This window comes from Palaemon carinicauda, chromosome 11 (genome assembly GCF_036898095.1).
Source record: "Palaemon carinicauda isolate YSFRI2023 chromosome 11, ASM3689809v2, whole genome shotgun sequence".
NCBI classification, from domain to species: domain Eukaryota; kingdom Metazoa; phylum Arthropoda; class Malacostraca; order Decapoda; family Palaemonidae; genus Palaemon; species Palaemon carinicauda.
In genome coordinates this window covers 124253035-124268193 of record NC_090735.1, presented here as the reverse complement: position 1 = coordinate 124268193, position 15159 = coordinate 124253035, and the positions used below count along the sequence as shown (strand labels likewise).

General features: G+C 40.1%; 1 protein-coding gene across 1 annotated transcript; it reads left to right on the top strand.

Annotated features, from left to right (window-relative positions):
* The first annotated feature begins 347 nt into the window (after positions 1-347).
* LOC137649467 (uncharacterized) lies at positions 348-14950 on the top strand. The gene is given in 4 exon segments (XM_068382450.1): positions 348-539; positions 911-4271; positions 10943-11149; positions 14808-14950. Coding segments are annotated over 4 exon segments (3903 nt in total).
* Positions 14951-15159: the final 209 nt, after the last annotated feature.

Genomic DNA, 15159 nt, shown 5'->3' with positions numbered 1-15159 from the left:
GGTACTAGCCTGGACGGCTGTCTTGAAAATTGTACGATGGAAGGAATAAAACAAGTCCATTAAAAAATGTTCACTTTAATGAAAGGTTGACTTCCATGTGAAGTTAAATTTTGAACTGGTTGCTGGTGGGCTTGTTTTATTCCTTCCATCGTACAATTTTCAAGATGGTGCCCAACGTGGGGCTCGAGTAAGAAATTTGGTTGCTGGTTGGTCTCGTTGAGTGTAGGATTGGCGGAGAGAATGACGAAAGTACGAGAATTTTTCGAATTTTTCAGTGTTGAAATTTTGTTTATAATTTAAGTTGTCCTTGAATTTTACCTAGTTAATATTTTGGTTTTGGCATTGTCATGAAACTGTCAATTCTAGGACATTCTTATGTTAGAGATTTGGAGCTTAGGGTTAATAGCTCAACAATTGTGATTGAACCGACATCTTTTGATGTTCAGTTTCTTGGTTTTCCTGGTGCCACATTTAATTATTTTTTGAATAATCTAGCTCTCCTAGAAGATGTTTTCACGTATAACCCCGATTATTTGTTGGTAATTTTAGGAGGTAATGATTTGAAGTCTCGTGTAGATTTGTCAGTGGTAAAGAATAATTGCAAAGAATTTTACAAGATTCTGAGATCCAGGTTACCAAGATCTTTTATAATTGCATCTCAAATTGAAATCCGATTTTATGAAAGGAGAAATCGGTTTGATAGCCCATGCGTGGAAGAATTAAAGTTAATGAGGCGTTATCTCAATAAATTTATTAACAAGTTGAGTTTCAAGAATTACTTGTTCAGAGTAGAGGGTCCAGGTAGATTAGATAATAGAAGGTTATACAGGGACGCCGCACATTTAAACTCTGTTGGGTTAGATCTGCTCTATAGATTGATTTGTGATTGTCTGAAATATTGTTTTAATAGCAATCAGCAAAGATGTCAGAATTATCGCTTTTGATAAATTCTCGGAAATACATCCGCAGTCAAGTGACTAAGAATGTCAATCGAATTGAAGATTGTAAATTGGGTTCAGAAGTTGAACGGCGATCACTTATCTCTAAATTTCATGGATTTACTGAAGAGCTGAAGGTTTATAATTCTAAAATAGCTAAGTTATTATGGGCAGAAGAGGAAGATGAATCAAAATTGAATATTGAGTTTGAAGCTTGTGAGAGCTACTTGGATAAAATAAACTTTTTTATAGCTACCCTTGAGGCTACTAAAGATTCAGTTCCTCCCAATTCTGTACTTGAAGAAGCTAGAAGCCTTTTGAAAAGCCCTACAGCTCCTTTACCAGCATTTAAAAGTGTAGAGGGAGAAAATATAGAGAAATTTCTTTCTGAATTTGAAGAGGTTATTAAAACCTTCAAGTACACTCAGAGAGACAAATTACTGCTGCTGAAGCAACAAGTGTCAGGACGTGCATCCATACTACTCGATTCACTTGAAACAGACAAACAGACATATGAAGATGCAAAATTAATTTTAAGGTCTGCTTTAGCATCCCCTAGGTTTCAGAAGTTTACTTTAATAAAACAGTTGACAGATATGAAAATGCCTTACCAAACAGATCCATTTGCGTACGTTGGTCAGATGAAAAATTTCATGGAATCTGTTAAGTTGTTGAAAATGGAAGTGGACGATTTTTTGAACTATTTCTTTTGGAATGGCATGAACAGCACCTTCCAATCTCAGCTAGTAAATATTACCAATAAGACGAGGCCCTCCCTTTCAGAAATTAATGATAACATTTTTGAAGCATGTGAACGATATGGCATAGCATCTCAGAAAATTTATACAAAAGTTAAGAAGTTTCCCAAAACTTCAGAGACTGTTAATCTAGCCTCTAATGTGAATGTTGAAGGGCAGCCTACTAAGGCGAAATGCTCTTTATGTGCTTATGACAGAGCAACTGATGATCACCAAGTTTTCAAGTGCCCGGTTTATAATAGTAATAAGGCAAAGGTGGATAAGCTGAAAGAGATAGGAGGTTGCCTTAAGTGTGCCAGTTCCTCTCATTCTGCGGGTTTGTGCAGATTTAGACTTCATAAGAAATGCAGAGGATGTAATGGCTGGCATTTCACCTTTCTCTGCATTAAAAAAGATTCCCAAAAAGAGGAGGTGGTCAATGCTAGAAGTCTTAATAAAAACTCCAATTTAGTTAATGAGAAATCTGAAAAGGTTTCCACGGGGGTAGTATTTTCAGTGGATGCTCTTCAGTGCTATGGCAATAGATCTGCTCTACCAACTTTCACTTGTCAGCTAGAGGACCATACCCAAATAAGAGGTTTACAAGACTAGGGCTGTCAGTGTAATTTTATTACGGATAGAGCGGTTAAGAAGATTCAGTTCAAAGTTTTGAGGAGAAATGTGAGTCTTACTGTTAATGGTTTTAACTCTGCTAAATCATATAATACAAAGGTTGTGGAACTGAATTTAAAATTTGGTCAGGAAATTTGCAAGGTGGAGGCCCTATGTGTACCTTATATAAATATAAATTTGAAGTTGCCTAATTTGTTCAGGGTGGCAAGCCATTTCTCTGCTAAGGGTTACACCCTTGCAGATAAACAGTTGCTAAATAATGGGGATGAGTTAAATAGTATAGATTTCATCCTAGGCACTAACTCTGCTCACTGCACTATGGCGTCAACAGTTAGGTTTGGACAGGATAGTCCTTCAGTATACTTTCAAACTTCCTTTGGAGTGATGCTTCTTGGTAATGTTGACACAATGTTAAAAAATTTACATTGCCTTCCTGATTTAAATGCAGTTGAAACTTCAATTACTTGCAAGTCTGATGTTGCTCAGTTGGATGTAGATTCTCTTGATTCCATTGGCCTTGGATTAGGTAAATTTAATGATGAATCTATATTGGAGCATGAGGAAATGGTGGTAGAAGCTAATTTTCTAGTTTTAAATGAGAATGGGGGCATAAATGAGCAAGCACTACAAAGGGCCACCAAGCAAATGTTGGAATATGACTGCAAAAGGATCCTTAATTATGATAAGGAAGAGAATGAGACATCTGTGGAACTCAATAATTCTCTAGTAAGATATGCACTTAACAATGCCACTGTTAATGAGGATGGTAGAATAACAATGCCTCTGCTATGGAACAGTAAGGTGTCACACTTACTTGGTAAAAATTATAAACTAGCTGAAGCAGTGTTAAAGTCAAATTTAAAGAAGCTTTGCAAAAGGGAGATGCATCTGAAACTCATGGATGAAGTCATTAAAGAACAAGAAAATTTAGGAATAATTGAAAAGATCCCAAACCTTAAGCATTACCTAACTGAACATCCTGAACATTGTTTTTTACCCCACATGGGGGTGTTTAAACTTGATCGAGAGACTACAAAATGCAGAGTAGTATTTCTATCAAACATATTTGAGGCTGACCCTAGAAAACCCATGACAGTAAGCCATAACCAGGCAATTCATCCAGGGCCGTCGTTAAACCAAAAGTTAAGTTCAGCCTTGCTTAACTTACGATTTGGTTCGAAAATATTGTGCTTTGATCTCAAAAAGGCTTTTAATCAGATAGCACTTAGACCTTCAGATCAGAATAAATTACTTTTTCTTTGGGTTAGAAGTGTGAAGAAGAAAGATTTTTCCTTAGTTGGTTACAAGAATCTTAGATTGAGTTTTGGTTTAAGATGCAGCCCTACAATTTTGATGTTGAGTCTTTATAAGATACTGGTTTTGGATGTGGAGGATGATAATCAAGAGGTAAAAAATATGAAGAAATTGCTTTATCAGTTGTTTTATATGGATAATGGAGCTTATACCTGCAAAAATTCGGATACCTTGGAATGGGCCTATACTCGGCTAACAAATATATTTTCTCCCTATAGAATAGAATTGCAACAAATTGTCACCAATGATGGGCCACTTCAAGAAGTCATTGACTCAGACTGGGATCAACATACATTAACGGAAGTTAAACTTTTAGGTTTGAAATGGAATAGGGAGTTGGATACCCTTTCAACTTTTCCCATTGTTTTGGAAGCTTCGGCCAGTACGAAGAGGTCCATCCTCAAGTCCATTGCTTCAAACTTTGATTTGTATAATATCAATGGTCCAGTATTTAATAGGGCAAGGCTATTTATGCATGGTTTACAGTGGGATAAGTCATTAGGATGGGATGATATTTTACCTGCTGAAAAGCTAAAAGAATGGAAATGCATTGCAAGGCAAGCTAATTCTACTCCTGAAATTATTGTTCAAAGATTTGTTGGGGAAAGAGATGGACAATACAGACTTATTACTTGTGTAGATGCTAGCAGTATGATATATGGAGCTGTTCTGTATATAGAGAACATTGATACTGGCCAAACAATTTTTTTGTTAGCCAAAAACAGGCTCATAAACAGACAGTCTAATACGAAGTCCATCCCTTCCCTGGAGTTACAAGCCATTTGTTTGGGTGTGGAGTTGTTAATTGATTTGTATAAAGATTTAGGAGGGCCTGATTGCCTCGTTCCAATTGCAATAAAAAGTTTGGATTTGTACTCTGATAGTTTGGTAGCTCTTTCTTGGATCAATTCATATTCCTATAAACTGGATAAGATGCAGAAAAGGTCTGTATTTGTTCTTAACAGGCTACAACAAATAGATAAGTTATGTGAAACGTTTCCTGTTAATTTTACTTTCATCACTGGAACTGCCAATCCTGGAGACTGCATAACAAGAACCTTGTCCTATAAACAGTTAATTAATACAAACTATTTTTCCGGACCTCAACCTGATATCCACCAGTCTATAGTCAGTCAAGATATTTTGAGAGTTACAGTTCCTAACCCTAGGGCTACCCTTGACTTCAAAGAGGAGAATGTTTTAAGTAATGTTTGTGCACAAGACCTTAGGGAGGACGTTGCTGAGCATCTAGTTTCTCCAAACAGATACTCTAGTTTCTCTCTCATGGTTAAAGTGCAAGCCAGGATTGCCCAGTGTTTTGCCAAATGGAAAGCTACAGTTACAGCTAGAAAACTGAAGGTTCCCGTTGAATCTAATGATACAGGATTTTATGTGAAAGCTCTGAAGATGATCATATTGAAAGAACAAAAAATTCAGTTTCCTAGTGTGTTGGAGTATTTTGCATCCAATTCTAAACTTCTTAAGGATATACCTAATTTGGTTAGACAGTTGAATGTTTACCCAGATAAAGATGGAATTCTCAGAGTCAAAAGCAAGTTTGACAGGTGGAAAGGTAAACAGAGGTGTTGCTTCCCAATCTTGCTGTTTAACAGAAGTTCCTTGACAGAACTGATAATCAGGAGTCTTCATATAAAACTCAAGCATGCTGGTTATTATTCTGTTCTGAATGAGCTACGTAAGAAGTTCTGGATACCACAATGTTTTTCAGCTGTTAAAAGAGTGGTAAAAGATTGTGTCATCTGTAAAAGGTACAAGGAGCATACCATTCGGTTAAATCAGTCCCCTTACCGGGAGTTTAGGATGGATCCTTCCCAGATTCCCTTCAGTTATGTATATATTGATTATTTTGGACCATATTTTGTAAAGCAACAGGGTAGTAAGGTGAAGGTTTGGATTCTGTGTATGAGCTGTATGTATACAAGGGCCATTAATTTGAAATTATGCTTGGATTTGTCAGTCAAGGAATTTTTGAGATCATTCACTCTACATACCTTTGAACATGGTTTACCACAATTTGTAGTAAGCGATTTGGGGACACAACTTATTGCCGGGGCTAATGTTATTGCAGATTTTTTAAAAGATCCTGATACTCAGTCATACTTTGAAGAAAATGGAATTAAACCTATTGAATTTGAAAATTATTACAAGGGTTGTAGCCAAATGGGTTCTTTAGTGGAAATTTGCATAAAAATGGTAAAACATCTAATAAACAAATCCATTAAAACAAATGTGTTAGACATAAGGGATATGGCCTTTCTAATATCTCGGGCAACTCATCTTATAAATCGTCGTCCCATTGCCTTTAAGGATGGTTTAAGGGATGTGCCTGATGAATCTGTACCTAGCCCAATAACTCCAGAAATTTTAATACACGGCTAAGAGTTAACCTCTGTTAACATTATACCCGAATTGCAGTGTGATCCTGAATTAGATGGGGAGTATGACTTGAAAGATTCACCCTCAAGAATAATTGAGGACACTTACAGCAAGCTGAGGAAGGTAAGAGAGACCTTGATTAGAATTTATCATTCTGAATTTTTGACGACATTGATAAATCAAGCAGTTGATAAGACTGACAGATACAAGCCTGTTACCCATAAAATCATTGAAGCTGGAGACATTGTTTTGCTGAAGGATCCTCATACTAAGGCCTTAAATTATCCACTTGGGATTGTTAAGGGGGTGGTAAAGAATGACCTTGGAGAGGTGACCAATGCTCAGATTTAGAAAGGGAAGTCTGGTGAAGTTGTGAAAAGACATGTTACCAGCCTTATACCCTTGCTCATGGATAAAGGTTGTATTAGTGGCATTGCTCCCTCTGTGAGACCCAAGAAAACTATAGCAGTGGACTCTAATTATAGGTATCCAAAGAGAGCAGCTGCCGTTGCTTCAGGATTAAGGACTAAGGATATGCTCCTAGAATAAATTAGGAACTTCCTCAGATTTTCAAAGCCTAGAAAATCCGAGCTCCTTCCCTGGAGTGTTGGAAATTCTGTTTAATTAATGTTGTTCCTTTTGTTGTTGCTACAGTATTTGGTTAGCAAATCATATATTCCATTGTTTATTGATTTTCTTTCTGGGTAAACCTGTGTTACCCAGTGATAACTTATGCATTATTATTATTATAATTAAGGGTAGTTTATGCTTGAAGGGAAACCCAGCATATTGTATATTTTCGTTTTGACGGTAAATCCTTTGAAGCGTGAACTACTAAACAACCCTTTCGGAACTATCTGCTGGTGGTCTTGTTTTTTCCAGTAATACGAATTCTAAAGGAAACATCGCCAGCAGAGAGAAAAGGAGTTGAAAGAAGGTTTTCGTACTGGACGGACGGCTGGATATCATAGGTGTTATTATATCCAGAGTGGGTCGAAATCATATAATGGAGGAGTAACAGATACTCGCTTTTCTCCGCCATCCTGCACAAGACTAGACCAGCCATGAGCGTCGTAACATCAGGACACTATCTTCGCCAAATTTTCGAGGAATTGAATTGATAAGGTACGTCATTACGAAAGATATGCTGACTTCTAAAGTGATTCCCTGTCAATTTGTTTATCGTGGATAAATATTCCCTTGCTCGATTCCCAATTAATAAACCCTGTGGATTTGGTATTTAAATTATTCATAACTTATCACTGCTGTAACTTTGCGTGTTACCATATGAAAGTTTTTTGGATTAGAGGCAGTTTTTACTTAATTAGCCAATGTTATGTTATGTTTAATTTACGCCGAAGTTTTCGGATCATTGGGCCTTTCGTGGTTAGGTGGTTGCCACGTTAAATTGGAGGCAGAATATGTCGGCTATATATCTTTTATTGCTCAGAATTCTGATTAATTGTAAAGTTAACTATTGAGTTTAGTGACTTGAGTGAAATAGCAGAGCTTGCGCTTTTACCTCAAAAATCTTATTTTCATTTTACTACAGTTATTGAATTGAGTGATTTAGCAAAACTTGCCTTTACCTTTTGAAAATAGTATTTCGTTTATGTCCTCAGGGTTTCTTGAAAAGCGAGGAGGGTAGGAGAAGGAAGACAGCATACCTGTAGTTACTTCTGACACAGGAAAATCCTTCTCTACGTCAACAAGCCCACCAGCAACCAGTTCTAAATTTAACTTCACATGGAAGTTCAACCTTTCATTAAAGTGAACATTTTTTAATGGACTTGTTTTATTCCTTCCATCGTACAATTTTCAAGAGGCTGTATGCTGGCCGGACCGGCACAGACAGGTGCTGACTCAGCCTGTGGTAGACCGACTGTACCAGTACTGCCAGGTGCTAGCCTGCCGGCCATGTGCCGGCCGGACCTTGCCGGCGATGGTACTGGTGGTTGGATGGAAGCCTGAATGATACATTCTCCCCTTTCATTTGAACCCTCTTTCTGGGGAAAGGCAGTGAATTAGATGTTTACATCCTTATTTAGTGTATACATACACAGTAATAAGGCAGTCCTTCACTCCATGCTTTCTCTCTCTCTTTTAGCTAGCATGCTGGCCTGGCTGTGCCGGCAGGGACTAGCTATGCCGGCTATATGCCGGTTGAATTATAGTATATGTTTATACAGTAGTCAGTATATTTGCAGTATAGTATATACTGCAGATAGAAAACTATTGTATATATTACACTAGTAGTTATCTTCCAATATATCTTGGGTATCCTTACCCAGGTGTTTGCAGAGACCAATCCTATACTGAAAGAATAGAATTTCTTCAATATTCTGATTAGAAATCAGTTTACGTTTTTCCTTACAATATTAAATAAATTAAAGGGCCGGTGGTAGTACACTTTCTATCCTTAAAGGTTAGGACCCTTATCTTTGAGCTTTCCTGATCAGGAAACTCTATGGTTTTAATATTGGAAGGGAAGGCCACAGCAAATGGGCTGGGTAGGATACACAAATATATATCTTTTGTATTTCCTAGTCCAGTCGGCGTCATGCCGCCAGATGCTAGCCATACTGGCAGCACACTGGCTGAACTACAATATATAATTATACAGTAGTCGGTATTTTGCAATATAGTATATACTGCAAACAGAAAACTATAGTATGATTATACAGTAGTTATTTTCTAACATATCTTGGGTACCCTTGTGCAGGCTTCTGCTGAGACCGATCCTATATTGAAAGAATAGAATTCCTTCAATACTCTGATTAGAAATCAGTTATCCTTACCCCAGAGTGTTAAATATTAAAAGGGGCAGTGGCAATGTACACTTTTCTACCCCTCGGGGTTATAACCCTTTCGTTCGAGTTGCCTTGATAAAGGAAACTCTTTATAGTTAATACTGAGGGGAGGTAACAGCAATTGCTTGCAAGGGATACACAAGTATGTGTCTCCCACTATCCCTTTATAGCTTACTATCTTAAGCTATTTTAGTTAAAAGATGACTTTTACATATTGCTTATCAGTGAGATAATCAATTGTATACTCATTCGGCTTTCCTTTCTTTACAGGAGGAACCCCAGATGACATCTATTGCAGTCTTCTGCAATATTAAGAGTAAGTACTTTTATGGCCATAATACATGCAGGTTTCATGCCCCCTGCTATATTATTTCCGAATCCCTGCAATATTGGGACCCCCAAGTTTGCAATATCTGTTGGACCTTAGTGTCCGAGGGTTTTGATAATCTCAAGTCAATGGAGTCTAGGGATGCAGCTCGTAAGAAACTACGCAATTGGGTAAGAGGGTTCCAGACGATCTCTCCAGTACCATCTTCACCTTCTACCCCTCTATTAGACAAAATGGACCAATTACTGGCCCATTTTAAGGGTCTAATGGAAAACTTTCACAAACAAGGCGAAACGGAGAAAACAAAACGCAAGATAGAACTCTGTGATGCTCCACTTGTCGCTCCCCAAGGGTCATACAAGCGACCCAGAGACCAAGACCTTCCGACATGCTCCAAAACCAATCCCTGGAGGTATGCGGAGCTTATGCCGATTTTAGACGGCAAACTCTACATATCGGAGAAGATGGGTGCTGTTCCTTTAGACGAAATCCAGTTTTGACCAAGCTTTGACGCTTTCCCTAATTGCTTCATTCGACTGAAGCATGAACCAACGTCAGGAAAAGAAATGGAACTGAAGGAGGTCATGATTCTCGACCATGATAGGGCACAGGCTATCTTGTCAAGTAGCCTAAGAAAGGCGGGTTACTCGGTGTCGAAAGTGTTCGCACTAAGTAATAGACACCCTACCTTTCTAGCTCCTGCTTCAATAACATTCCCCTTTACATGGAAGGCATTTAAATCTGTTGCCAAGGCAGTGGAGGCAGGCAAACCATGTCCTGCACTTGAGGAGTGCAAGCCTCTGTCACTAGCCTTACCCATGCAGGAGAAGGATTGGAAGGAAGTTCACTTAACCTTTACAGTGGGGAAACTAGACGCGGATGTCGCTGGACGACAGTTTAGCGAGAATCTCCCTAAAGTTTCTGAGTTTCTTTTGCACAAGGAACAAGAGACAAAGGAGAGACTTGCAGCCTCCCTATCCCTACAGAACTGCATAGAGTTGTGTTCAGCCCATCAAAGTACCCCAGACATGCTCATGGTCTTGGCCAAAATGCATATGGCCACCTTAGTAAAAGACCTATATGCCTTTATGAAGGCTAGGAGAGCCTGTAGGGAGTTTGTGTTTGCTGCTACAACAGTGAAACATGATACCAGGAAGCTGATATCTTCCAACATCTGGGGTAGAGACCTCTTTCCAAACGAGGTAATCAGAGATGTGATTGAGAAAGCCACCACGGAGAATACGGGACTTCTCAAGAAGTGGGGCATCTCTTCAAAGAGAAAGTCTTCCACGGATGTGGGTCCCCAACCTAAAAGGAAGACAGAAAAGTCTAGAATTTTTCCCCGGGCTGTTCAACAATATCCCACAGTTTCGATAACCGCGGTGCCACAGGCAGGCGGTCAAAGAGGTAAACCTTCTGATCAGTCGAAGCAAAGAGACGCCTCTGGTACGACGGAGGTTCCTTCAGGATCGCTGGACCTTCGATCCTCGGGTCCAAGGCCTAATAAAGATGGGACTAGGATGGAAAATAGACATGCCTCCACCATCATTTCCTCAACTTTTCCTACATCCCAACCCCGTTCTAGAAGAGTATACCTTAGAGCTCTAGAGCATACAAGTGGTAAGGAAAGTATAGTCCATCGAATTCCAGGGAAGGCTGTTTGATGTTCACAAGAAGGACTCAAGAAAACTCAGAGTCATTCTGGACTTGTTGCCACTCAACAAGTTCAAATAAAACAGCAAGTTCAGAATGTTAATCCTTCTGAACATAAGAACCCTATTTCAGAGAGGGGTGTTCACAGTCTTGTTAAACCTGAAAGATGCCTAGTGGCAGCTTCCAGTCAGTCACCCCCTCTCCTCTTACCTAGGATTCAAGATACAGAGGATAATGTATGTCCTAAGAAAGATACTTGTCGGACTAAACATACTCCTAAGTATCTTCACGGAACTGACGGACACAGTCACGGAATAACCAAGCTGAGATATGGTTCAGGTAACAAAGTACCTGGACAAAAGCCTGGTGCGGGCAGCACCCGAAGTGGCTGGTCTACGAGCATCCAAGGAAGTGTTCTGGTTCCTGGAACATCGGGGATGCAAAATCAGCTTCAAAAAGTCTCGATTCTCTCCAGCTCAAAGGTTTCAATGGTTAAAAAACCATCGAAACCTGAGGTCACATCGGCTCTCCTTTCCCTTAGGGATGTAGAAGGAGATTGCAGGGTCAGTCAAGAGACTATGGTAATCAATCAGGATTCCAAGACGCTAACAGGAAAGAGGTCTGAACTCTCTCCTGGAACATCGGGGATGCAAAATCAGCTTCAAGAAGTCTCGATTCTCTCCAGCTCAAAGGTTTCAATGGTTAAAAAACCATCGAAACCTGAGGTTATATTGGCTCTCCTTTCCCTTAGGGATGTAGAAGGAGATTACAGGGTCAGTCAAGAGACTATGATAATCAGTCAGGATTCCAAGACGCTAACAGGAAAGAGTTCTGAACTCTCTCCAGTTCGCAATAGTTACAGACCCAGTACTAAGAGCACAGCTGAAAGATGCGTTAAGAGTCTGGAGAAGATACACATCAAACACTCGAAGAGATCTAAATTGACCGATATCGGTCTTTCCTTGATCGCTCTCAAACAATGATCAAAGGCCAAAAGCCTATTGAAGACCATGCCCTTGCAAATACCTCGACTTTTGAAGATCATCCGCATGGATGCCGAGCCGGAAGAATGGGGTGTTCACTCCCATCAGAGGAAAATCCAAGGGACTTGGTCATTTCTATCCAAGGCCATGGTAGTCCTGTCGTAGTTGGGTAAACTCTCTCCAAGCAGATCAGACCTCCTCAGGCTGATCTGGGACATTGAAGCGTTAATGAGACGTCGGAACCGACAAGGCTTGAGAGTGTCTCATATAGTTTAGGTGATATTAACCATCCCTTACCTAAAAGGATGGCACCTATCAGCAGTTCATGTACAATCGATCTGCAATGTTACAGCGGATGCTCTACTCAGGCTCACGCCGATAGAGTTAGAATGGTCCACAGACGCAGACCTATTCTCTTCCAGATGGGAACAAGTCCCCGAGCTGCAGATCAACCTCTTCGTGACGAGCGTCATCAAGAAACTAACACTCAGTCACCCCCTCTCCTCCTACCTAGGATTCAAGTTACAGAGGATAACGTATGTCTTAAGAAAGATACTTGTCGGACTATACACAGTCCTAAGTATCTTCACGGAATTGACGGACAGAGTCACGCAATAACCAAGCTGAGAAATGGTTTAGGTAACAAAGTACCTGGACGAAATGCTGGAGCGGGCAGCACCCGAAGTGGCTGGTCTACGAGCATCCAAGGAAGTGTTCTGGTTCCTGGAACATCGGGGATGCAAAATCAGCTTCAAGAAGTCTCGATTCTCTCCAGCTCAAAGGTTTCAATGGTTAAAAAACCATCGAAACCTGAGGTCACATCGGCTCTCCTTTCCCTTAGGGATATAGAAGGAGATTGCAGGGTCAGTCAAGAGACTATGGTAATCAGTCAGGATTCCAAGACGCTAACAGGAAAGAGTTCTGAACTCTCTCCAGTTAGCAATAGTTACAGACCCAGTACTAAGAGCACAGCTGAAAGATGCGTTAAGAGTCTGGAGAAGATACACATCAAACGCTTGAAGAGATCTAAAATGACCGATATCGGTCTTTCCTTGATCGCTTCCCAAACAATGGTCAAAGGCCAAAAGCCTATTGAAGACCTTGCCCTTGCAAATACCTCGACTATTGAAGATCATCCGCATGGATGCCTAGCCGGAAGAATGGGGTGTTCACTCCCATCAGAGGAAAATCCAAGGGACTTGGTCATTTCTATCCAAGGCCATGGTAGTCCTGTCGTAGTTAGGGAAACTCTCTCCGAGCAGATCAGACCTCCTCAGGCGGATCTGGAACATCGAAGCGATAATGACACATCGGAACCGACAAGGCATGAGAGCATCTCATATAGTTTAGGTGATATTAACTATCCCTTACCTAAATGGATGGCACCTATCAGCAGTTCATGTACAATCGATCCACAATGTTACAGCAGATGCTCTACTCAGGCTCAAGTCGATAGGGTTAGAATGGTCCACAGACGCAGACCTATTTTCTCCCAGATGGGAACAAGTCCCCGAGCTGCAGATCGACCTCTTCATGACGAGCGTCATCAAGAAACTACCTCGATATGTAGCCCCATACGAGGATTCTCTAGAGGAAATAACAGACACCGTGTCTCTAGTATGGAAGGGATGGACTCAGGAATTCCTTTTCATCCCATCCAATCTCCTGCTGAAGGTCCTCAATATGCTAAGATCCTTCCAGGGAGGGGTAGCTCTGGTGGCTCCCAAATAGCCCAAGAGCAACTGGTTCCCTCTGGTGAAGGAACTAAGGCTGAGGCTGGCCCTAGTACTGAACCCAGCACTATCTCAGAGGGTTCGGAAGTTAATTGCCTTCGATTTATCACAGAGAGCCCAAACCCTTCATTTCATGATTTTCTTGCCCTAGCGGTTAGGAAAAGATTTGGGATCTCAGAAGGCAATATAGAATTCTTAGAAAAATACAAGTCTAAGTTAACTAGAAGACAATATGAGTCATCTTGGGAAAAGTGGGTTGCTTTTGTAAAAGCAAAAGGATTGAAAGGAATTTCAATGAACTTCTGTTTGTCCTTCTTTGTCCACCTTCATAATCAAGGGCTGGCAGCCAACACGATAACTACGTGCAAGTCAGCCTTGACTAGACCTCTTCTATATGCCTTTCAAGTGGATCTGACGAATGAAATCTTTAATAAGATTCCGAAGGCATACGCAAGGCTTAGGCCTGCAGCACCTCCAAAACCCATCTCATGGTCTGTGAACAATGAAGATTGTTCCTTCAAAGCTCTAACCCAGAAGGTTATTTTTCTGTTCGCTATAGCCTCTGGGGCTAGAGTTAGTGAAATAATAGCCCCATCTAGAAATGAGGGCCACATTCAGTTCACAGAAGCGGGAGAACTGAATCTCTTTCCTGATCCAACCTTTCTCCCTGGAGAATCTGCCCTCTGAAGGAAGATGTCTCTCTATGTCCTGTAGAGTGTCTAAAGGTCTATCTTCGTAGAACTTCAGACTTCAGGGGAGGACAGCTCTTTAAAGGAGAAACCTCTGGATCAAACTTATCCCTAAAACAACTAAGGGCGAAGCTCACCTACTTTATTCGCAGAGCAGATCCTGACAGTACACCTGCAGGTCATGATCCAAGGAAAATTGCTTCATCACTGAACTTTTTTCAGTATATGGTCTTTGAGCGTCTTTGCTCATTGGATGGAAATCATCCAGAGTGTTCTACAAACATTATGCTAAGCAGGTCCATGAACTGAAGCATTATGTGGTGGCGGCAGGTAGTGTATTAAAACCTGTCGTTTAATTACTGCGATGAACAGTTAATTGATTGGGACTATCAATTAAAGGGAAAAGGTGTCAACACTTCTAGTGTGATACCCTTTAAGTGAGTGTTACCAAGGTGACACTAAGTCTGTTCAAAATCTTAGGTGTGGAATTATACAGATAACACTTGTGCCGTGTGTACATAGTACACAGTGTTGATAGGATACAACATTTACAGAAATTATAAAGGAAAAATTTATTAAAAATTTTTTTCAGTCTTAGAGTGGCCTTCATCATTTCTTCCCTCTCAAAAGGGGAAATTAATTTCTGTATACGTTGCACGTATAATCCTTTATCATGTTACGTTCGTTTCACTTGTCATTGCATTTAGTCATTCATTAGAAATAAATGTCTATTAGAATGTAATTGCGTCCTAATTCGCCCGCAATTTGCATATTTAAAATGCCAGAGTTCTTTGACTTACTCATGTAAGTAAACCTCATATCATTGTATGCTTACAAACAATGGATATAATGGACACTGATATTGTTCTGACAATATATATAAACCGTGAGACCGTTTGTATACCTGGTGGATACTTATGTTTGTTCATACAATATATGCTAAC